The sequence below is a fragment of the Oncorhynchus tshawytscha genome, linkage group LG12, assembly GCF_018296145.1.
Source record: "Oncorhynchus tshawytscha isolate Ot180627B linkage group LG12, Otsh_v2.0, whole genome shotgun sequence".
NCBI classification, from domain to species: domain Eukaryota; kingdom Metazoa; phylum Chordata; class Actinopteri; order Salmoniformes; family Salmonidae; genus Oncorhynchus; species Oncorhynchus tshawytscha.
This window is the reverse complement of record NC_056440.1, coordinates 43,952,454-43,976,848: the sequence shown is the minus strand read 5'-3', so window position 1 is coordinate 43,976,848 and position 24,395 is coordinate 43,952,454. Positions and strand designations below refer to the sequence as shown.

At 43.5% G+C, this 24,395-nt stretch overlaps 1 protein-coding gene across 1 annotated transcript in view; it reads left to right on the top strand.

The window, feature by feature from the left end:
- Positions 1 to 1,727: 1,727 nt before the first annotated feature.
- Positions 1,728 to 24,395, top strand: part of vcana (versican a) — a 60,352-nt gene continuing 37,684 nt past the window's right edge. The window contains exons 1-4 of the mRNA XM_024439546.1: positions 1,728 to 2,100; positions 3,752 to 3,926; positions 5,719 to 5,846; positions 8,228 to 8,521. Coding sequence (XP_024295314.1) covers positions 1,737 to 2,100; positions 3,752 to 3,926; positions 5,719 to 5,846; positions 8,228 to 8,521 — 961 coding nt within the window. The 5' untranslated portion in view covers positions 1,728 to 1,736. The remainder of the gene's footprint in view (positions 2,101 to 3,751; positions 3,927 to 5,718; positions 5,847 to 8,227; positions 8,522 to 24,395) is intronic.

Here is a 24,395-nt window from a genome sequence, read left to right as displayed (position 1 = left end):
GATGATATATATATATATATATATTTTTTTTAAACTCATGTAGCCTAGCCCATAGGCCTATATGTTTTGATAAGGTTTGTATCACAAATAAAGTGGCCAAATAGCTTCTTAAAATTAAGCACATTCATTTGCTTTTACAAGGGGTTTAAGAGCCTAACTGGCATTCATCAGCAGCGTGTGAGTTTCAAGTTTGGGGAACATCATTTTCACCATAAAAATGCACCTTTATAATAAAAGCATTACATGCATAATCGCATTTGCGGTCACTTTTGATAATGGTGTTTTCACGCTAATTGAACATTCGTGTTTATAGCCTACTGCCATGTGCGCATTGCTGCGCTTATAATGTGAAGAAATATCTTGATAGTTTCTCAACATTTTAAGCTAAATGTTCTGATCTGTTGCTTCTGCCACATTGCGTAAAAAAGGTATTTTGATGCTAGTGGTTGTATTAATTTGGGATCTATTGCATCCCACAAATGTCCCAGACTATGTAAGGAATATGTATTTCTTGCACAGAATAGACTAGGTAAACCTTTGTACTATGGGGGATAGAAGATTGACATAGGCTAGTGATTTTGCTCTTCGTTAGGCCTACTCATCCTTGTTGGCTGAAAAAAAGTAAATGTGGACAGTTCTTCCAATATCTTCAATATGCACCTCGGAATTAGATAAGGATGCGTGCAGTTGCGTCCCGTATGTATCTGTCTTCACTTGGAGCCTATGAGAAAGACCCGATCGCGTGATGGAGAGCCATGTGAGTGAGAGGTGTTTAGGAGCATGCAGCACTCAGGGAGAAGGGCAAAGTGGCCACTGGCTGCAAAAGGCATGGATTTTTGTGCTGTACGGCCACAAAGGGGATGCTGCCGTGACACTCGAGGCACTGTCAAGTTCTTGTCAAATTGTGAATGAAAGACTGAGGAAGTGTGTACAGCCTGCGCAAAAAAAACTAAGCAGTGCTCTCGCCTTTCAAGTAACTTTTTTCAAATCATCATTAGAGTCGCATTATGCAACCTTACAATATATATACAAATCTAAACATACAGCCCAACGTTTGTAGAACAACTAAAGTTACATGAGTAACTTCAAATTAAGGGTATTGGAGTACCTATTTATGTGTTAACCACTCAACACAGAATAACCACATGTGCCCAATTTAGAGAAAATATTTATATTTCATTCAGCTTGGTTCAATTGTATTCTTCATACTATAAAATAATATAAAATAATGCCATGGAATTCTAAGCAAATCTTGTCACACATTCCTTGTTCCAATTGCGTAATAACTGATAACACTACAACCTTGTTACATGTAATTACATACTTACCCCGATGTGATTACATCGTCGTTACTACAGTCATTACTGTGTAGTTACATAGTAATAGGGGCAACTTAATGTAAAGTGTTACCCACTTGACTAATTAAACCTCTATAAAGACTGATTTAAACTTTGAATAGAAGGTTTTACTTTTTATTAAGATCTTGTCACAGACAACATAAACACATAGAATAAAAACGTAGGTAGTGTGGTCAAAGGGGACAAACTTGAATCAACATATTGTGTTTTTTGTTGTTGTCCAGTATCACCCATGCTGGTACTGTGCCCACAGCTAACATTGATATTCTCTGATTCCATTGGTTGTGAAAAAACATGCACATGTTCAGTATCCTATCTATTTTGACTGCCTTACCTAGACTTTTTGTGTTTTGTTTCCCAGTCTCCAACACATTAACCATGGCGAGGCCCGTGAGTGGCTCCCTCTCGGGGAAGGTAGTTTTGCCGTGCCACTTCTCCACCATACCCACTACCATGCCCACCATCAACGCCAATGGCACCACCCCCAGCACCGACTACCTGCGCATCAAATGGACGAAAATTGAAGGGGAAAAGGAATCCACAGTGCTGGTGGCCCAAAATGGCAAGATTAAAATAGGCTCCACCTACAGGAACCGTGTGTCGGTGCCCAGCCACCCAGAGGATGTGGGGGATTCTTCTCTGACCATGGTGAAGCTCCGAGCCAGCGATGCCGGCACCTACCGCTGCGAGGTCATGTACGGCATCGAGGACACACAGGACACGGTCAACCTCAATGTCAACGGTTGGTGTCATCTGTTTTGTTTTCTGTCTCTTTTCACCACTGTTATTTACGCCTCTCTAAAATGTATAAGAGGTCGAGTGAAGGTTAACCTTATAATAGTATGCCTAGTTCAGTCTTGTGTGCTATGGATTTTTTGTTGTTGTCATGACGCTTATATTTGGCATTAACGGTTTTGCTGATGCTTATTTAATCCACGCTCAAAACATTTACAGTTATAAGTATAGTGAGTTTCTCTGCTCGTTCCCTTATGCTGGAGCAAAAATCCTCTCGGCACATTGACACCCTGGTAAGTTCATGTTGGAAAAATATGAACACTTCCGAAGTTAATGAGCCAAGCTTTGAATGTAGTGGGCGGTGGCGGATACGTTTGAGTGACAAATCAAAGCACTTTCCCTCAGTGTGCCAATCAGTAAAGATGAAATGAAGGAGCACGTGTGTTGACTGGAGACTAGGGGTTTCCTGCATTTTGTGTACATTCTCACTAGAGATGTATCTCGTATGGGTTTTCTTCAAGGCCGTTTTGATTGTAAACAGTGCGTAGTGGATGGGCTCGTTGAGTCTTCTCATCAGGACAACTGCATGATCAGAGCAAAGACACACACATTACGGTCAGTCATCGATAAGGTGTTACCATAAAAGTTTAACCTTGCTGTTTATAGTCCATGTTCCAAATTGGGTAGAACAATTCCATAGCTATGAAATCTGCACCGTAGTCTCATATTACCAGACTGATTACCGCTGATTACCGCGGCACTATCATTTAACTGTGTAGGGAACTGTGGTGTAAATCTTAACTTAATAAGCCTCTATTCCCCCATCTTTATTTTGGGAGTTACTTTATCTGGGAGACATAGCTCCAATTTGGGATATGTTGAAAACAGGTATGGGTTGACATGGGATAGCTTTGGCTTTCACAGAGACCCAACCGCTCATCTCTCCAACTCGTATCAATTATAATCAAGGCATCAGTCAGTCAGCTTACACAAATATGGGAAGTCAGGGCCATGGCATTGTCTTTAAATCATCCAGAGTTATCTTGTGGTCATTGCCGAGGATTCTAGTAATCTTCCACTAAATTGTAATATACTGTATCATCACAAGAAATGTAGACCCTGATTTATTTCACACGTGTGCTATTTAGCCTTGTTCACACTGCAGGCCTTAATGCTCAAATTGTTTTTGTTTTTCAAATCCGTTTGGGAATACTGACTGTACAATCAGCAAGTTACAAGTAACCAAATCGGATTTGTGTGTGTTCAGAGAGAAGTAATTTGCTGACATGGCTATGCTAGGTGTCATAGTAATGGCGAGTGAGTGGGCAGTAGTGCAGGCTGATATCTCAGAAGTTATGTAGCAAGCTAAGGTGACAACAATGCCTGCCATGGACAGAATCAGATTTGTATCTGACTTCAAATCATCTACGAAGGTGGTTTGAAATGTGGCTTGAAATATCCTATTTTTGTCTGTTCAGACTGCAGGAAAAAGAACAGATTCGAATTGGATATGCAAAAATGTTGATCTGAGTCACTTCAAACTGCCAACGTGACCAAGGCTTTTAGACATTTACCCCTGATTCAGTTGTACTCTTTTACTTTTTTTTTTTTTACACAGGACCTCATTTGTCTTCATGTATGTATGTGTTTGTTCCCAGGTGTTGTGTTTCACTACCGGGCAAGCACCAGCAGGTACACCATGAACTATGAGAGTGCTGTCCAGGCCTGCCAAACCATAGGAGCCTCCATTGCCACGCCTGACCAGCTGAAGTCAGCGTATGAGGACGGCTTTGACCACTGCGATGCAGGTTGGATCGCAGATCTGTCAGTTAGGTAAAAAAGAAAAGAAATCATCTCCAAAATATCGCTATTTCTAAAACAAGAAATAGAAAGGTGGTTGCGATTTCAGTTTAATCCACCAGAAAAGACAGAACAAATATTGTGGTTAAGCTCAAATATACTAATTGACAAAGAAACATTCAATTATATCATAAATAGGACCGGTGGAGTAATGTCACACACGCAGCTAACAAAAATATATGGAAATGTCTGCTCTACTCAAATTTACAACCAACCAATTGCAGTATTACTGCAAAAATAGAAGAGGCAAGTAGAAAGGGGAAAAAGTAAGGAACTTATCTTTTGGCCCTGCATTAAAAGACCAGAATTAGTGAAAGAAAACTGCGATAAATAAAAAAGTATACCAGTTTTATTTAAGGACCAAAAAATTGACAGCTGTGCCATAGATATTGCGAAATAGTTGGGAAGAGATTTTCAATGTAGCGATTCCATGCCACATGGTTTATGAACTGATAGGCAAAACAACGCTGGATTCAAAACGTATAATTTTTCAATTTAAATGATTATGCTAAATTCTTGGAACCAATAGAATGTTATATATATATATATATATATATATATATATATATATATATATATGGGGATACAACCATCCCAGCTTTGCAGATTTGCTGCGAAGAGACCAAATTATTAGATCATTTTGTTTTGGTACTGTCCATATGTAGCTTGTTTTTGGTCGCAGGTCCAGGACTGTTTGAAGAAGTGCAACATTTACCTGGTGATAACTCTGCGGGTAACATTTCTGGGTGATTTGAAAAGTCATAGTCAATCGATCAATAACATAACAAATCTGTTAGCATTTATGTTTTTCTTTAATTAACAATACGGAGAAACTATGAGAATAGAAAGGCTCGGAACTTTTGTGAAACATCACAGCTGAAAAATACATGTCAAATAAAAAATAAAAAATGGATGGTGTTACGAGATAGATGGGAGGGGTTGTGAAGTTGAAGGGTGGGATAAAAAAAAACAAGAAGATTACTTATAAAAAATATACTGTGTCTGTAAAATGTATGTAGGTTCAGAATCTTTGATAAACAGCACGGTTAAAAATATATGGCAAAATAGATATACAACTGGACAGTCTTCAGAGATAGATGGGAGGGGTTGATGGTAGCCGAAGGACGGGATTAAAACAAACAAAGGACAACTATTTTAAAATACATTGTGTCCATAAATGTATATAGTATGTTTAAGCTGGAAGTAGAAGCTTAAGTGTTGTTGTCCATTCGTTTACCCAAATTATCGGAGGGGTGGTAGGGTTAGGGGAAAATAAGAAAGGAAAATATATTAAAAAAAATATATGTATATAAATATTTTTTCATGCTCGGAATTGGAAATGATGTAGACAATTAAATTGATGGAAGCTACAATATATCTGCACTACTAAGCTGATCTATGCCCCCTAAAAAAAAAAAGATGACCATCAATTATATATTCTAGTCCATTTGTGTCGAAGACAAAGTAGACATCTTTGGTTTAATCAGAAAAGGACTGGCTCCTAGGTTACTGGTAATTGGTTTTTACAGGGCCTAAAGTATAAAACTGTTTGGTTTACCCACTCTGCCATAGTTGTCATTGGCCTGAATGTGAACTGCACATATACAGAGATTGTTCAAGCCAGTTGACAGTTCCAGCTGTATTCTAACTCACCTGGCAGTCCCTTTTGTCTTTGTCATCATTTTATGGTGTGAGGTTGACTGACACAATGACATTTCCAGTTGCAGATCAATTACATGATCTTGTCTTTTCTTTGCATGTTTAGATACCCAATCACTAGACCGAGACCTGGCTGCTATGGAAACCTGCAGGGGAAGCCTGGGGTGAGGACATATGGACCCCGAAAGGCCACAGAGACCTATGATGTGTACTGTTATGTGGACAAGCTGAATGGTAAGAGAACAAAATGTGGGACATATTGGCCTAGTGATACATACAATGAAAACCTATGCAAGATCAGCACATCCAATGGAATCACGCACAGGTGCTCTGTACACTGATGCTAGTTAGGGGAGAAGTGAGTTTCTATACACCTGGAGATGGAAAGAGGTGACAATGTACAATTTAGGTCTTTGTCTGGTATTTTAATGTAAGCAAGTAAATTCACCTGGTGTGGCATTTCCTCTCCAAATATTTACTGGGCTACTTCTTGTTTTGTTGACTGTAAATAGAAATGAGTGAAAGGTACAGTAACTCTATGTAAAAGAGTGCAAAGTGCCAAACGTTTTTTTCCCCCCTGACAATCAAATCAAATCAAATCAAATGAATTTATATAGCCCTTCGTACATCAGCTGATATCTCAAAGTGCTGTACAGAAACCCAGCCTAAAACCCCAAACAGCAAGCAATGCAGGTGTAGAAGCACGGTGGCTAGGAAAAACTCCCTAGAAAGGCCAAAACCTAGGAAGAAACCTAGAGAGGAACCAGGCTATGTGGGGTGGCCAGTCCTCTTCTGGCTGTGCCGGGTGGAGATTATAACAGAACATGGACAAGATGTTCAAATGTTCATAAATGACCAGCATGGTCGAATAATAATAAGGCAGAACAGTTGAAACTGGAGCAGCAGCACGGCCAGGTGGACTTGGGACAGCAAGGAGTCATCAGGTCAGGTAGTCCTGGGGCATGGTCCTAGGGCTCAGGTCCTCCGAGAGAGAGAAAGAAAGAGAGAAGGAGAGAATTAGAGAACGCACACTTAGATTCACACAGGACACCGAATAGGACAGGAGAAGTACTCCAGATATAACAAACTGACCCTAACCGCCCGACACATAAACTACTGCAGCATAAATACTGGAGGCTGAGACAGGAGGGGTCAGGAGACACTGTGGCCCCATCCAAGGACACCCCCAGACAGGGCCAAACAGGAAGGATATAACCCCACCCACTTTGCCAAAGCACAGCCCCCAAACCACTAGAGGGATATCTTCAACCACCAACTTACTTAATCACAGCGATCAACAGAGACAAGCTGTCAGTCTCTCAACATTGGACCAGGCTCTAAAAGGTTCTAAAAAAAGACACCAGAAACGGGTGTGATAATGGGAGCTTTAAATGCTGCTGGCACCATAAAGGAAAAGCTTCAGAGCTGCCAATGCACTTCATCCTCTCTTTGTGTATCCTCCTTGCTGAGCCTGATGACAAATTGAACCTCAGTTGCAGCGTGCCTCGTTGCTCGTTTATAAGCTCTAACATCACTCCTCAGGCCGCTAAACTGAAGGCACACTTTTAGAAAGAAAAGCCCTTTCTAAAACCGAAAAGGGTTCTTAGTAGGTCTCGATAGGAGAAACCTTGGTAGAAGAACCCTTTTGGTTCCAGGTAAAACCCTCTTTGGAAAAGGGTTCTACCTTGACCCAAAAAGGGTTCTCCTATGGGGACAGCTGAAAAACCCTTCTGGAACCCTTGTTTTCTAAGAGTGCAGGCGTGCGATTAAAGATATTTGGGCTACTCAACATTTAGCCCACATATATCCCCCACCACATCAGGTTGAGGGTCATATGGCTAAGGGGATGTTATTCTGGATCATTGTATCAGTCAGCCAGGAGTACGATAATATCATTGGCATGTGTAACGGTGGTGTATTAGTGGTATTGATCTATATGCAGTGTGACGGGGGGGGGGGCAGCTGAAGAGCAGATCTAGTTGCTCAAGTACGGTGTCTGTTCTGATGTGTTTGATTATGTTGTCCAAGTTAAGCACACAGCCAATAAGTGTTGTCATCTTCATTTAGTGGGAAACCTACATTTTGAAAGATTAATTTGACCACATTAACTATGGACTGCCACACCCACGGTGGGGGACCTAATGGCATGATAGACAGACTGTCTTTGTGAGTGCAAACACATAGTCAGCATTGCTAGCCCACCTCAGGATGATGGAATGAATGCTGCACTGTAGTCCCAAATGAGAATGTTTGGGCCCAGAGCCCTCCACAGCATTGACACTAGGTTGTAATTATGGGTCTATATCTCTATGCAACTGCTACCATGGTAAAATTGGAATGATAAGTAATCCCCCCCCATATCCATATCGACTGGATATATTGAAGCACTGTCACATAGAAGTTTATGAAAAGGTAAATCCTCATTCTTATAATAGTGAGGACTGAACTCAAATGTACGTATAACTTAGTGTTAACACTATTGTTAGTGTAAGCAGTTACAGTTCAGTATTTCAGCACACTAGATCAGTCATGGCAAACATAGACTTTGCATGAAAACATCCTGATGCTCAGTCACTAGAAAGTCGCCTTTTACATGAAACCCCTATTTGTCTCAGGTGAGGTGTACTACGCGCCTGTGACCCATAAGATGACGTTTGAGGAGGCAAAGGAGGAGTGTGAGAACAGGAACGCCGTCCTGGCGTCGCCGGGTCAGCTCCACTCCGCCTGGAGACAGGGTCTGGACAGGTGTGACTACGGCTGGCTGGCCGACGGCAGCGCTCGCCACCCCGTTGCGGTACCCAGAATGCAGTGCGGCGGCGGTCTGCTGGGTGTCAGGACCATGTATCGCTACAGGAACCAGACTGGCTTCCCAGAACCCATCACCCAGCTGGGAGCATACTGCTTCAAAGGTAAACATACATAGGCATTTTACTGTTCTATTCTCGTCTATGAGCAAATGTTACATTTTGGATTTGAAAGAGCACTCTACGAGTACACTATTCATAGAGTGTAGTATTTTTTGCTCAAGGCCAGCGCTGTGAGTAATTGTGATGTTACCCTCTAAGGGTGTAGCTCCTGCACCCCTCCCCAATACTCATATTTGCAGCAACCTCTCTGACACAAATAGTGAAATATCTACAAAACAGCCTTCTTGCAATATAATGTCTATAACTCATCTTGAATCAACTGTCAGGTTTATTTGCATGGTCACTTTTGTGTTTCTTTTTGTTTGTTTATAGAAGAAACCGTCAACAAAACAGATGAAATGCATCCCTATGCAGAGCGTTGTGCGTTTTGTGCTAGAGCTAGGCTATGTAGCCCAGCACAGTGAATTACTGACCTCACTGCATGTGCTTTTGGGTTTACCTCCCGTTACCTCTGGAACCAAAATTGGGATTGGCTCACAGGAGTGTGAAATCATCATTCTAAACTCATGCTGCCTTTGAACTCGATGCATAGCTCAATCTGATACTAATGGAAGATTTATTTACCAATAGTGTATTGGAGAGTCCGACACAATCATTATCTGTCCGGGTTTATCCCCTGTATTACTGTACTTCAAGGCAGGACACGTGTTTTTGTTTCCTTTCTCTGTGGTTAGCCTTGGATAACCTAATTGGCGCAGTTGAGCAGTGAAAACAGTCACGTACTCCTTCATAAAATATACAATATATAAGCTGTTAAAATACTTCATAGTATACGGTCCCTTTAGGAATTATTCACACCCCTTCACTTTTTCCACATTTTATTGTGTTACAGCCCGGATTTCAAATGGATAAAATGTAGATTTCTTTTTGTCATAAGTCTACACACACCACCCAAATTCCAAAGTGGAATTTTTACAAATTAATAAAAAATGAAAAGCTGAAATGTCTTGAGTATTCAACCTCTTTGTTATGGCAAGCTTAAATAAGTTCAGGACTAAAAATGTTCGTAACAAGTAACATAAAAAGTTGCATGAATGACTACCCCATCTCTGTACCCCACACATACAATTATCTGTAAGGTCCCTCATTCGAGCAGTGAATTTCAAACATGGATTCAACCACAAAGACCACGGGAGGTTTTTCCATGCCTCGCATGGAAGGGTACCTATTGGTAGATGGGTAATTTTTTTATATTTTTTTTACATTAAATAACCCTTTGAGCATGATGACGTTATTTATGATACCTTGGATAATGTATAAATAAACTCAGTCACTACAAAGGTACAGGCTTTCTTAATTACTCAGTTGCCAGTGAAGAAAGGGACCGCTCAGGGATTTCACCTTGAGGCCAATGTTGACTTTAAAAGCATTACAGAGTATAATGGCTGTGATGTGAGAAAACTAAGGATGGATCAACAACATTGTACAGTGCCTTGCAAAAGTATTCATCCCCCTTGGCGTTTTTCCTATTTTGTTGCGTTACAACCTGTAAGTTAAATGTATTTTTATTTGGATTTCATGTAATGGACACACACAAAATAGTCCAAATTGTTGAAGTGAAATGAAAAAAATAACTTGTTTAAAAAAATATATAAGCAAAAAATGGAAAAGTGGTGCGTGCATATGTATACACCTCCTTTGCTCTGAAGCCCCTAAATAAGATCTGGTGCAACCAATTACCTTCAGAAGTCACATAATTAGTTAAATAAAGTCCACCTGTGTGCTATCTAAGTGTCAAATGACCTCAGTATATATAAACCTGTTCTGGGGCACCACTAAGCAAGGGCACCATGAAGACCAAGCAGCTCTCCAAACAGGTCAGGGAGTCCAGATCAGGGTTGGGTTATAAAAAATATCAGAAACTTTGAACATCCAACAGAGCACCATTAAATCCATTATTAAAAAAATAGAAAGAATATGGCACCACAACAAACCTGCTAAGAGAGGGCCACCCACCAAAACTCATGGACCAGGCTAGAAGGGCCTTAATCAGAGATAACCCTGAAGGAGCTGCAAAGCTCCACTGCGGAGATTGGTGTATCTGTCCATAGGATCACTTTAAGCTGTACACTCCACAGAGCTGGGCTTTACGGAAGAGTGGCCAGAAATAAGCAAACATGTTTGGTCTTCGCCAAAAGGCATGTGGGAGACTCCCCAAACATATGGAACAAGATACTCTGGTCAGATGAGACTAGAATTTAGCTTTTTGGCCATCAAGGAAAACGTAATGTCTGGCGCAAACCCAACACCTACCATCACCCCGAGAACACCATCCCCACAATGAAGCATGGTGGTGGCAGCATCATGCTGTAGGGTATGTTTTCATAGGCAGGGACTGGGAAACTGGTCAGGGTTGAAGGAATGATGGATGGTGCTAAATACAGGGAAATTCTTGAGGGAAACCTGTTTCAGTCTTCCAGAGATTTGAGACTGGGACGGAGGTTCAACTTCCAGGACAATGACCCCAAGCATACTACTAAAGCAACACTCGAGTGGTTTAAGGGGAAACATTTAAATGTCTTGGAATGGCCTAGTCAAAGCCCAGACCTCAATCCAATTGAGAATCTGTGGTATGACTTACAGATTGCTGTACACCAGCGGAACCCATCCAACTTGAAGGAGCTGGAGCAGTTTTGCCTTGATGATTGGGCAAAAATCCCAGTGGCTAGATGTGCCATACCTATAGAGACATATCCCAAGATACTTGCAGCTGTAATTGCTGCAAAAGGTGGCTCTACAAAGTATTGACTTTGGGGGGGTGAAAAGTTATGCACGATCATGTTTTCAGTTTTTTAGTCTTATTTCTTGTTTGTTTTACACACACAAAAAAAATTCTAAGTGGTAGGCATGTTGTGTAAATCAAATGATGCAACCCCCCCCAAAATCTATTTTAATTCCAGGTTGTAAGGCAACAACATAGGTAAAATGCCAATTACTCCACAATACTCCACAATACTAACCCAATTGACAGGGGAAAAAATAGGAAGCCTGCAAAGAACAAACCTATTCCTAAACATGCATCGTATTTGCAACAACGTGCTAAAGTAATACTGCAAAAAATGTGGCAAAGCAATTAACTTGTTGTCCTGAATACAAAGTGTTATGTTTGGGGCAAATCCAAGACAACACATTACCCAATACCACTCTTCATATTTTCAAGCATAGTGGTGGCTGCACTATGGTATGGGTATGCTTCTAATCATTAAGGACTGGGGATTTTTTCAGAATAAATAAGAAATGGAATGGAACTAAACACGGGCAAAATCCTAAAGGAAAACCTGTTTCAGTCTGCTTTCCACCAGACACTGGCAGATGAATTCACCTTTCAGCAGAACCATAACCTAAAACACAAGGCCACATCTACACTGCCTTCTTGGTAAGCAACTCCAACAAATGTTCCTAAGTGGCCGACTTACAGTTTTGACTTAAATCTACTTGAAAATCTATGGCAAGACCTGAAAATGGTTGTCTAGCAATGATCAACAATCAATTTGACAGAGCTTGGAGAATTTTGAAAATAATAATGGGCAAATCATGCACAAGGGTATGAATACTTCAATAAATGTCAAAAAATGTCTAAAAATGGGTTTTCACTTTGTAATTATCTGGCATTGTGTGTAGATGGGTGAAAATGTTTTGATTTAATCAATTTTGAATTCAGGGTGTCACACAACAAAATAAAGGAAAATATATTTAATTAGTTTACTCCAATTAGGGGAGGAGTGGTAGGTTAAGGGGGAAAATAATAAAGATGGAAATAATAATTTACTAATAAAAAACATATGTATAGGGGATTAGAAATGATGCAGACAATTACATTGATAGAAGCCACAATCCATTAAAGCTGATCCACCCCCAATTTAAAAAAATAAATAAATCAAGGGGTATGATTACTTTCTGAAGGCACTGTACTTATCTGATCGAAGTTAGATAAACTGCACCTAAACATGACTATATCCGTGTGACTAAAAGTGCGGATACAGCACCTGTCAGCCTCTCTCTCTCTCTTTCCTCCTCTTTCAGATTGTTTCGGCTGTCAGAGTTTCCCCTTTTCCATCGCTCTCACTTGGTAGTTATCGGAGCAGACGTTAGGTTAATGGACGAAGCTACTGGCCGGACTTCTAAAGCCAGTCAGCCTCGGTGACCTCTGACCTGGCCTTTCCATCTTTTTAAAAGAGGGTCAGCGAGATAAGCTGCCCCCTACCAGGCTATTGGGTCTCCCTGAGAGACGCTAGCTCTCCGTGTGATAAGTCCCCACAGGGTTAGGAGGTCACACAAACAGGGCACCCTGACCTCCCGCTTTGTGTATTCCATTTTAGCGCTCTCTGTGCTTTTTTTGGTTTTGTTCTCACCTAAGTGCTTTTCAAGTAACCCCTTTTCCATTGGCTGGAATTCTTCACAATTTCCCCTTGCAGGAACACAAAAACACCAAAGAAGATGTTGTATAAACATTAGTCAGTTAGATGAAAGAGTGGCAGAGGAGGAAAATGGAGGGATAATTGGTCCCTGGACTGGAGAAAACAAAGGCCCCAGTAAAAGTGACCGCACACAAACATCCGTGAGATAATGCACTCCCTCTGCTTTCTTATAGACCAGGGTCTATTTATACTGTTAGTGAAAAAAGTTTCTCAAACCTTACATTAGAGATAGCCGCGTGGAGAAGGAGGGCATGTACGTAGTGCTGAACAGTTGCTCTCTGCTTTACGCAGTCTGTGTCGCGCCACCGAGGAGAGGATACTGAAACTGTCACACTGTCTGCCTGTGTCTGTACGGTATATGAGAGAGGGAGAGAGAGAGAGAGGGTGAGAGAGAGTGCGAGTGGAGAGTGCGAGTGGGTCAGACATTGGGACAGGGTGAGAACAAGCAAGGATGTGCCTTCTGAACAATCAAGCTTTGATCCAGTCACAGAGGAGTCTGGGAGGAATTCAGTCTTGGTCTCTTAGCAGCTTAACCTCTGTTATTCATACAGTGCTGTAACTTATAGGGAGGGATCATAATTATGATTAGTCTATTTAATATGAATATTGGAGTAGCAGCCCAAGTGACCACGAATACAAATAAATATAAAAGTCAGGAGCAGGACCACAGGGAGGGAAACACTAGTAAACACAGAGACTGTGGGAACACAGGCATGGAAGAGACCAGAAGACAAGACTCAGGGCCACTCCACAAAACCATACCAGAAGATGCCGAAAAGTTTATATGCTGTTAAATTGACTCTTAAATGGCCCCGTGAATGCCCGTAGACACAGTAGGACATGTAAAAGGAATGTTCAACGTGTGCACCGAAATAGAAAGCTTTGAAAATGACCTCACCGACATTATCTGCTTTAGCGAGGTAAATTAGCCCGTGTTAGTGGTGGGAATGGGGGAAAAAGAACGTTCAGAGTGGATCAACATGATAATATTGGACTTCAAGACACAGTTTATGACCATTGCTTGGTAATGTCCACCCTTGTTATGGTCACAAGCCTCTGGGGGTGGATACTGTGAAACTCCTTCCAAAACCGATGCTGCAGAGAGTCCCCTCCATACCATTTCAGAATTATATAATTAGTTCTTAGAGAGTGAGGGTGAATTTATGGTTGGACCAGGGGTAGAAACAGTAGCTGTCAAAGCTTTGTGGGTAAGTCCCACAAGACAATGATGTCTCTCTAAGTGTCATGTTATTTCTAAAGACTACTTCTCACTCTAGGGTTCATACTGAAGTCTATACTGGCGTTGTGCCATATACCAGTGTGTGTGTTGCATTGTGAGTGGGTAGTGCTGTGTGAAACCTGGTGGACTGAGTGAGTTGGCAAGGTATAGCCAAGACAAACGTGCCATTCTGGTGCCAGCCAAGGAGCCTCAGACAGGAACTGGATAGTTTGAAAATAGAATGAAAGATCCCAGATTAAATAGTTATGTGGTCCAAAAATAAAACGCTGGGATATTAATTTACCGTCTATTAATCACTCTGATCTTATGTAACAAAGTATTTTTGGGCCTGGCCAAATTTTCCTATGCTGGTCATTGCTTATTTTGGTCTGCTGTTTTTTTTGTCTGGGGATTTATTTGACAGTAATACACTTTATTTATCTTTCTCTATCCTCAGCTAGGAAGAAGGGGATAAATCAGATGACGTGGGTGGAAGTGTCTGTGGAGGGTGCTACTACATCCCCCCCCATTCTGGCCACATCTGCCATTGGTCCCACCACATCTCTCTCTCCCCAGGACAGAGGCAGCACTACTCAGACCCCAAGTTTTGAACTTGTTTCAGAGACCGGAGAATCAGCAGAAACAGCGGCCCCTTCGTCTATGTTCTCAACCAGCATGGTATCGCCTCTCCCCACCCCGGGAACACATGAAGGCGATCTTGAGGAGGTGACCTCGCCACACACCACTGCCGCTGCAAAACAAGAAGGTGACATTTTCACGACAACATCCTTCCCCGATTACAATGTTGATGACTTTGAGGAAAGCCCAAGCCATGTGGAGTCGGTCCCTCCCCGTGGAGACACGTTCCAAGCTACACCCACAACAGGAAGTCCACATCCTAGTGATTCTACCTTCCCTGCTCCACCTCAGGCCACTGCAGTCATCCAGGTAGAAGATGCCACACCTGAAGTGTCCGTAGATATCGCCGTGGACCAGCCATCGAGCACAGTGTCTGGGGAGAGATTGGCTGAGCCCATAGAAGAACCAGAGAATCACTATGTGATAGAAGTGGGCACAGTTCAGCCTGACATTCTTCTAGAGGCCTCTCCAAGCACAGAACCCATGTTTGCTCACGGAAACGCAGAGATTTCCTCTGACCTGATAGACGCCCAATCAGTTTTGACAACCGAACCAACTGAACCAATCACCACTGAGAAAACTAAAGATGAACCTGTTAGTACTGAGGACACTACATATGAGTCCAGTCTACGTGTAACTGAACAGCCCTCCACTCTTGAAACCGCAGACGATTCCACAATGGTGATGGCCTCCGCCACTCCAGATGAGTCTGTAAGTGGAACTACTTCTCAACCCTTTGATCATAGGGAAGTCGAGGTCACGGCCCCACCCACAACAGCAGAGGTCCTTGAGATTTCCCCTAATGCAGTCATCACTGAAACTACCCCACCCACAATATCCACTGTCACTCCCAGTATGGTTGTGACCTTATTCACTGAAGATGTGGAGGGCAGTGGAATGGGTCCCGAAACCATTGTTGACCTGGGCTCCACTGCTGCAGTCACCTTGTCACCTACACCAAGGTCATCATCTACAGTGGCAGTAAACACTGAGGACAGAAGCACACTTAGCCCCCAGACTGATTCATCAAGTCCCGCTGGCACGACAGTGTACCCAGAAAGAGAGCCATACTCTGACGGCCTTCATTCATCGACCCCCTCCCCAGACTATGTTGATGAGATTGGAACTGCAGGATTTGTAGAGGGTACCCCACCCGTTCCGCCAACCCAAGCGGTGCATGACGATCCCTCAACAAGCACCTCTTCCACCACTGTAATGGATGAAACAACCATGATTACCACCATCGTGTGTGATACAGAGCCCAACACCGGCATGGAGACCACCACCCCAACACAATCAGGAGGTACAAGATCAGCAATATCAACAACGTCATCATCAAAGCCTTTAGATGGCTCAGCAACTGATGCCCCGACCACACCCTCATCCCAATACTCAATCATACAAGTTGTCACTCACCCGGCTGAGACAGAAGGCGCTTCTAAAGCTGAGCCCACACAGAAACCTCTTCCTCATGATGTAGAGACACCAGCCATTCTGTACAAGGAGGATGCGAGTCAAACACAGGACCCACCAAGTGATCCCACTACCACCACTTCACATGCAACCGTGACCTCTAAGGAACCTTCCTCAGTGAACCCAACAGCAGCCGCCATTCTCATCGACAGTGAGACGTCAGCTGAGGATGTGAGCTCAGGTGATCAGGTCATTGAAGAGTCCAACACTCACTTTCCTGAGTCCCTCAGTGAAACCTTGACTGAAGTCCAGGACACCACCACAGACATCGATACAGAGTACTTCTCATTTGCTCCCTTGACCTCCACCAGCGCTCCAGCCACTGTGGGCCCAGATGGACTCCCCATCCAAGTTATCAACATCAATGCCGACGAGCAGAAGCAAAACGAGTCAGGTAAGAATAATACCTCTTGTTCACTATATTATATGATATAGGCTAGACATTTTAGGTAAACGTTGCTCTGTAACAATTCAGAGTTCAGTGACCTATATAAAGTTTGTTATATGAAGGTCAAACTCCAAGTATCTCTCCAGATGGTCTCTTTTCCTGACAGTAATCTTGTCTGCATGAGTTAATTGCGGTAGATAAAGTTTGCTGTATGTCACCTGGAAAGACCAGTACTTTCTGTATTAGGATTAGGCCTATTACATAGTAATATGGTGCATAAGGACTAGTTCTTCAGATCAGCCCCTGCCTGGGATCCTTTATGTCTGCTCTGGTAGGAGGTCGGATGTGTTAGGTTACTGTTACTGGGGTGTGACTTCAACTTGATCACTTTCAAACTGTTGACTTGTCAAAAAGCTTATTGAAAACATATGCACAGTACATGTTTTGGTTTTACTGTGGAGAACAGCTCTTTATGTTTAGGCCTAGGCCCTATGTGACAGAGAGTGGTTGTCTGTAACATAGGCATGTGTTAACACTTATAGCATACTGTGCTGCAGCTCTCCGCCAATGCACATGAATGTACAGTAGAGGGTTTTTTGGCAGATACAGTAAGACCATGTGCTGTCCAGGGTCCTGAAGTGGGGGTTTTGACTCTCAGCCAAGGAGAATGCATGTGCTGCTCTCTCTTTCTCTCTCACACACACACAGACATACGCATAGAGACGTTGCTACATCAGCATCTGGTTTGGTTGTCGTTCATTTCAGTACCTTTATGGAACATATCTCATCAGGTTTTTTCCAAAGCTTACACCAATCATAATTTTAGCTATAATATTTATAGTTTTTTGGCTTTGCAAATGGTGAAGCTCTCCTCTTTTGGAATACGCTAACAGTGTTCTGATTTAGCATGGGTGCTAACTATGCTAGATGATTGAACACATCTTCATGGGTGACATCACAGTTAGCTATCTAGTTTATCATGTACAGTGCCTTGCGAAAGTATTCGGCCCCCTTGAACTTTGCGACCTTTTGCCACATTTCAGGCTTCAAACATAAATATATAAAACTGTATTTGTTACGGTTTTCTAGGTGTGAAGGATAGTCGGACCAAAATGCAGCGTGTAGATTGCGATCCATGTTTAATGAACAACGTGAAACACGAATAAACACAAAACACTACAAAACAAAGAACGTAACGAAAACCAAAACAGCCTATACTTGTGTAAATAAATAAAGAGATAGGAACAACGACACTAAGGACAATCACCCACGACAAACTCAAAGAATATGGCTGCCTAAATATGGTTCCCAATCAGAGACAACGATAAACACCTGCCTCTGATTGAGAACCACTCCAGACAGCCATAGACTTTGCTAGATAACCCCACTAGCTACAATCCCAATACATACACACCAAAACCCCAAGACAAAACACACCACAATACAAAAACCCCATGCCACACCCTGGCCTGACCCAATACATGAAGAAAAACACAAAATACTTAGACCAGGGCGTGACAGAACCTCCCCCCCCTAAGGTGCGGACTCCCGAACGCACCTCAAAACAATAGGGAGGGTCCGGGTGGGCGTCTGTCCATGGTGGCGGCTCCGGCGCGGGACGTGGAACCCACTCAGTCAATGTCTTAGTCCCCTCTCCTCGCGTCCCTGGATAGTCCACCCTCGCCGCCGACCATGGCCTAGTAGTCCTCACCCAGAAACCCACTGGACTGAGGGGAAGCTTGGGAGTGAGAGAAAGCTCGGGAGTGAGAGAAAGCTCGGGAGTGAGAGAAAGCTCGGGAGTGAGAGAAAGCTTGGGAGTGAGAGAAAGCTCGGGAGTGAGAGGAAGCTCGGGAGTGAGAGGAAGCTCAGGCAGGTAGGTAGATCTACCAGATCCTGGATGGCTGGTGGTTTCAGCAGATCCTGGCTGACTGGCAGATCCTGGCTGACTGGCAGATCCTGGCTGACTGGCGGATCCTGGCCGACTGGCGGATCCTGGCCGACTGGCGGATCCTGGCCGACTGGCAGATCCTGGCCGACTGGCAGATCCTGGCCGACTGGCAGATCCTGGCCGACTGGTAGATCCTGGCCGACTGGCAGTTCTGGCAGATCCCGGCTGACTGGCGGTTCTGGAAGAGTCCGGTTGACTGGCAGATCTGGAAGAGTCTGGTTGACTGGCAGATCTGGAAGAGTCTGGTTGACTGGCAGATCTGGAAGAGTCTGGTTGACTGGGAGATCTGGAAGAGTCTGGTTGACTGGGAGATCTGGAAGAGTCTGGCTGACTGGCAGTTCTGGAAGAGTCTGGCTGACTGGCAGATCTGGAAGAGTCTGGCTGACTGGCAGATCTGGAAGAGTCTGGCTGACTGGCAGTTCTGGAAGAGTCTGGCTGACTGGCAGTTCTGGAAGAGTCTGGCTGACTGGCAGATCTGGAAGAGTCTGGCTGACTGGCAGTTCTGGAAGAGTCTGGCTGACTGGCAGTTCTGGAAGAGTCTGGCTGACTGGCAGTTCTGGAAGAGTCTGGCTGACTGGCGGATCTGGAAGAGTCTGGCCGACTGGCGGATCCTGGCAGACTGAAAGATCTGGCTGCTCCATGCTGACTGGCGGCTCTGGCTGCTCCACGCTGACTGGCGGCTCTGGCTGCTCCACGCTGACTGGCGGCTCTGGCTGCTCCATGTAGGCTGACAGCTCTGGCGGCTTCTTACAGACTGGCAGCTCTGGCGGCTCCGTGCAGACTGGCAGCTCCTTGCAGACTGGCAGCTCCTTACAGACTGACAGCTCCTTACAGACTGACAGCTCCTTGCAGACTGACAGCTCCTTGCAGACTGACAGCTCCGTGCAGACTGGCAGCTCCGTGCAGACTGGCAGCTCCTTGCAGACTGGCAGCTCCTTGCAGACTGGCAGCTCCATGCAGACTGACAGCTCTGGCTGCTCCATGCAGACTGACAGCTCTGGCTGCTCCATGCGGGCTGGCAGCTCTGGCTGCTCCATGCAGACTGACAGCTCTGGCTGCTCTATGCAGACTGACAGCTCTGGCTGCTCCATGCCGGCTGGCAGCTCTGGCTGCTCCATGCAGGCTGGCAGCTCTGGCTGCTCCATGCAGGCTGGCAGCTCTGGCTGCGCTGAACAGGCGGGAGACTCCGGCAGCGCAGGAGAGGAGAGAGGCTCTGGCTGCGCTGAACAGGCGGGAGACTCCAGCAGCGCTGTAGAGGAGAAATGCTCCGGCAGCACTGAACAGACGGGAGACTCCGGCAGCGCAGGAGAGGAGAAAGTCTCCGGCAGCGCTGGAGAGGCGAGGCGCACTGTAGGCCTGATGCGTGGTGCTGGTACTGGTGGTACTGAACCGAGAACACGCACAGGAAGCCTGGTGCGGGGAGCTGCTACCGGAGGGCTGGAGTGTGGAGGTGGCACAGGATGGGCTAGACCGTGAAGGCGTACTGGAGATCTTGAGAGCAGTGCTGGCACAGGACGTGCAAGGTAGGGATGTCCACAGGAGGCCTGGTGCGTGAGGCTGGCACCAACTTCACCAGCCGACTAACACGCACCTCAGGACGAGTATGGAGCGCTAACCCAGGTGCCATCAAATCCCCGACACGTTCCGTCAGGCAAATTCCATGCAAAAAGCACCAACACAGCAACTCCCTCATTTCTCTCTCCTCCAATTTCCCCATTAACTCCTTCACAGTCTCTGTTTCGCTCACCTCCAACACCGGCTCTGGTTCTGGTCTCCTCCTTGGCTCCTCACGATAAACAGGGAGAGTTGGCTCAGGTCTGACTCCTGACTCTGCCACACTCTCCCTGAGCCCCAAGACATTTTTGGGGCTGACTCTCAGGCTTCCTTCCGAGTCGCCGTGCTGCCTCCTCATACCGGCGCCTCTCCGCTTTCGCCGCCTCCAGTTCTTCTTTGGGGCGGCGATATTCTCCAAGCTGAGCCCAGGGTCCTTCTCCGTTTAGGATTTCCTCCCATGTCCAGAAATCTTTATAGCGCATTTCCTCTTTGGGCTGCTCCTGCCTGTTGACACGCTGCTTGGTCCGTTGGTGGTGGGTGATTCTGTTAACGGTTTTCTAGGTGTGAAGGATAGTCGGACCAAAATGCAGCGTGTAGATTGCGATCCATGTTTAATGAACAACGTGAAACACGAATAAACACAAAACACTATAAAACAAAGAACGTAACGAAAACCAAAACAGCCTATACTTGTGTAAATAAATAAAGAGATAGGAACAACGACACTAAGGACAATCACCCACGACAAACTCAAAGAATATGGCTGCCTAAATATGGTTCCCAATCAGAGACAATGATAAACACCTGCCTCTGATTGAGAACCACTCCAGACAGCCATAGACTTTGCTAGATAACCCCACTAGCTACAATCCCAATACATACACACCAAAACCCCAAGACAAAACACACCACAATACAAAAAACCCATGCCACACCCTGGCCTTACCCAATACATGAAAAAAATAAAAATACTTAGACCAGGGCGTGACAGTATTTTTTTATGAAGAATCAACAACAAGTGGGACACAATCATGAAGTGGAACGACATTTATTGGATATTTCAAACTTTTTTAACAAATCAAAAACTGAAAAATTGGGCGTGCAAAATTATTCAGCCCCTTTACTTTCAGTGCAGCAGACTCTCTCCAGAAGTTCAGTGAGGATCTCTGAATGATCCAATGTTGACCTAAATGACTAATGATGATAAATACAATCCACCTGTGTGTAATCAAGTCTCCGTATAAATGCACCTGCACTGTGATAGTCTCAGAGGTCCGTTAAAAGCGCAGAGAGCATCATGAAGAACAAGGAACACACCAGGCAGGTCCGAGATACTGTTGTGAAGAAGTTTAAAGCCGGATTTGGATACAAAAATATTTCCCAAGCTTTAAACATCCCAAGGAGCACTGTGCAAGCGATAATATTGAAATGGAAGGAGTATCAGACCACTGCAAATCTACCAAGACCTGGCCGTCCCTCTAAACTTTCAGCACTTTGCAGCCAAGAGGCCCATGATCACTCTGGATGAACTGCATAGATCTACAGCTGAGGTGGGAGACTCTGTCCATAGGACAACAATCAGTCGTATATTGCACAAATCTGGCCTTTATGGAAGAGTGGCAAGAAGAAAGCCATTTCTTAAAGATATCCATAAAAAGTGTTGTTTAAAGTTTGCCACAAGCCACCTGGGAGACACACCAAACATGTGGAAGAAGGTGCTCTGGTCAGATGAAACCAAAATTGAACTTTTTGGCAACAATGCAAAATGTTATGTTTGGCGTAAAAGCAACACAGCTCATCACCCTGAACACACCATCCCCACTGTCAAACATGGTGGTGGCAGCATCATGGTTTGGGCCTGATTTTCTTCAGCAGGGACAGGGAAGATGGTTAAAATTGATGGGAAGATGGATGGAGCCAAATACAGGACCATTCTGGAAGAAAACCTGATGGAGTCTGCAAAAGACCTGAGACTGGGACGGAGATTTGTCTTCCAACAAGACAATGATCCAAAACTTAAAGCAAAATCTACAATGGAATGGTTCAAAAATAAACATATCCAGGTGTTAGAATGGCCAAGTCAAAGTCCAGACCTGAATCCAATCGAGAATCTGTGGAAAGAACTGAAAACTGCTGTTCACAAATGCTCTCCATCCAACCTCACTGAGCTCGAGCTGTTTTGCAAGGAGGAATGGGAAAAAATTTCAGTCTCTCGATGTGCAAAACTGATAGAGACATACCCCAAGCGACTTATAGCTGTAATCGCAGCAAAAGGTGGCGCTACAAAGTATTAACTTAAGGGGGCTGAATAATTTTGCACGCCCAATTTTTCAGTTTTTGATTTGTTAGAAAAGTTTGAAATATCCAATAAATGTCGTTCCACTTCATGATTGTGTCCCACTTGTTGTTGATTCTTCACAAAAAAATACAGTTTTATATCTTTATGTTTGAAGCCTGAAATGTGGCAAAAGGTCGCAAAGTTCAAGCGGGCCGAATACTTTTGCAAGGCACTGTATCTCTACGTATATGGGTGATTCTACACACATGGTGCAAATTGCATTCCCACCCCAAAAAATATCTAAAAAAGTTAAAGAAAAACTCTGACCAAAAACGTTCTTTTGGTATTTGCTTTTCATTAGTCAATTGTTGATATCGACCCAAATAGTTTTGCATGTCAGCAATCATGTTTTTAAAATCGCTTTTAAAGTACAGAAATACAGCCGGTATGATTGTCATTACCGAAACAAACACATTAAAATACTGTAGAATTAATGTGCCACAACCAAATCTCTATCTTTTATGTAAATGGGATGTTACAGTGCATTTGGAAGGTATTCAGACCCCTTCACGAGGTGACAGAGCTCCAGAGTTCCTCTGTGGAGATGGGAGAAACTTACAGAAGGAAAACCATCTCTGCAGCCTTTATGGTAGATTGGCCAGACGGAAGCCACTCCTCAGTAAAAGGCACATGACAGCCTGCTTGAAGTTTGTCAAAAGGCACCTAAAGGACTCTCAGACCATGATAATCAAGACTCTCTGGTCTGATGAAACCAAGATTGAACCTTTGGCCTGAATGCCAAGAGCTTGAGAGGATCAGCAGAGAAGAATGGGAGAAACTCCCCAAATGCAGGTGTGCCAAGCTTGGAGCCTCATACCCAAGACAACTCAAGACTGTAATCGCCGCCAAAGGTGCTTCAACAAAGTGCTGAGTAAAGGGTCTGAATACTTACGTAAATGTTATATATCAGTAAAAAAATGGAATATACATTTATATACATTTTGCTTTGTCATTATGGGTGTAGATTGATGAGGGAGAAAACTATTAAATACATTTTAGAATAAAGCTGTAATGTAACAAAATGTGGAAAAAGTCAATGGTTCTGACAACTTTCTGAATGCGCTGTAATTTAAGGATCCAGGCACTTTTTATTTATTTCACTTTCACCAGTGATTCATTTACTCATTCTCGTTGTGCAGTACATGGGCTCTGAAAAAAACATGGACATATGCTCAAAGAATACCCAAAATGCATCATTTTAGAAATGGGAACACTCTCAGTAGAGTGATACAGGTCTTTAGACGATTGTACACATGAAATGGTCTGCAACGTTATATTCCATTTTGTGCGAATCAAGCTATTTCCACTATCCAGCTGTTCCATTCTCTGTGTAGCCTGCTGCTAGAATGGATTGAGTGGTAACAACCAAATGTTATTGGTAATAGTGAGAGGTTAGCATGTCTTGGTGGTATGATCATTGAATCTCTGTAACTTTCTCACTCATCATTGTTAACGATTCATTCAGGATTATCCACAATCATCGTAGCATCCACATCAATGTAGAAGTGTTTAGAAACATATTATATTCTTATTTACAATAAAAGTGACTTCAAAATGACACAATGGATTATTTACATTGGGCACAAAAGTATCTGGAACACAACCAAAACTAACCGTAAATGTATCCAACAAATTTGTAGTCACAAGCTTGATGTAGTCATTACGTGCTAGCAATATCGGACCAAATACCAATTTTGACTAATCTATTTATAAGAATCTTTAGGGGTGTCAATAATTTTTGAGAAAAAAATGTATTAATTGTTAAACAAAATCCCTGAGTATTCATGTCGTATAATTGTATATTGGAACAAACAATACAAATGTAGCTCAGTATATGAGCTATTTATTTAATTTTACAGTGATTATTGCTCATCTCTAT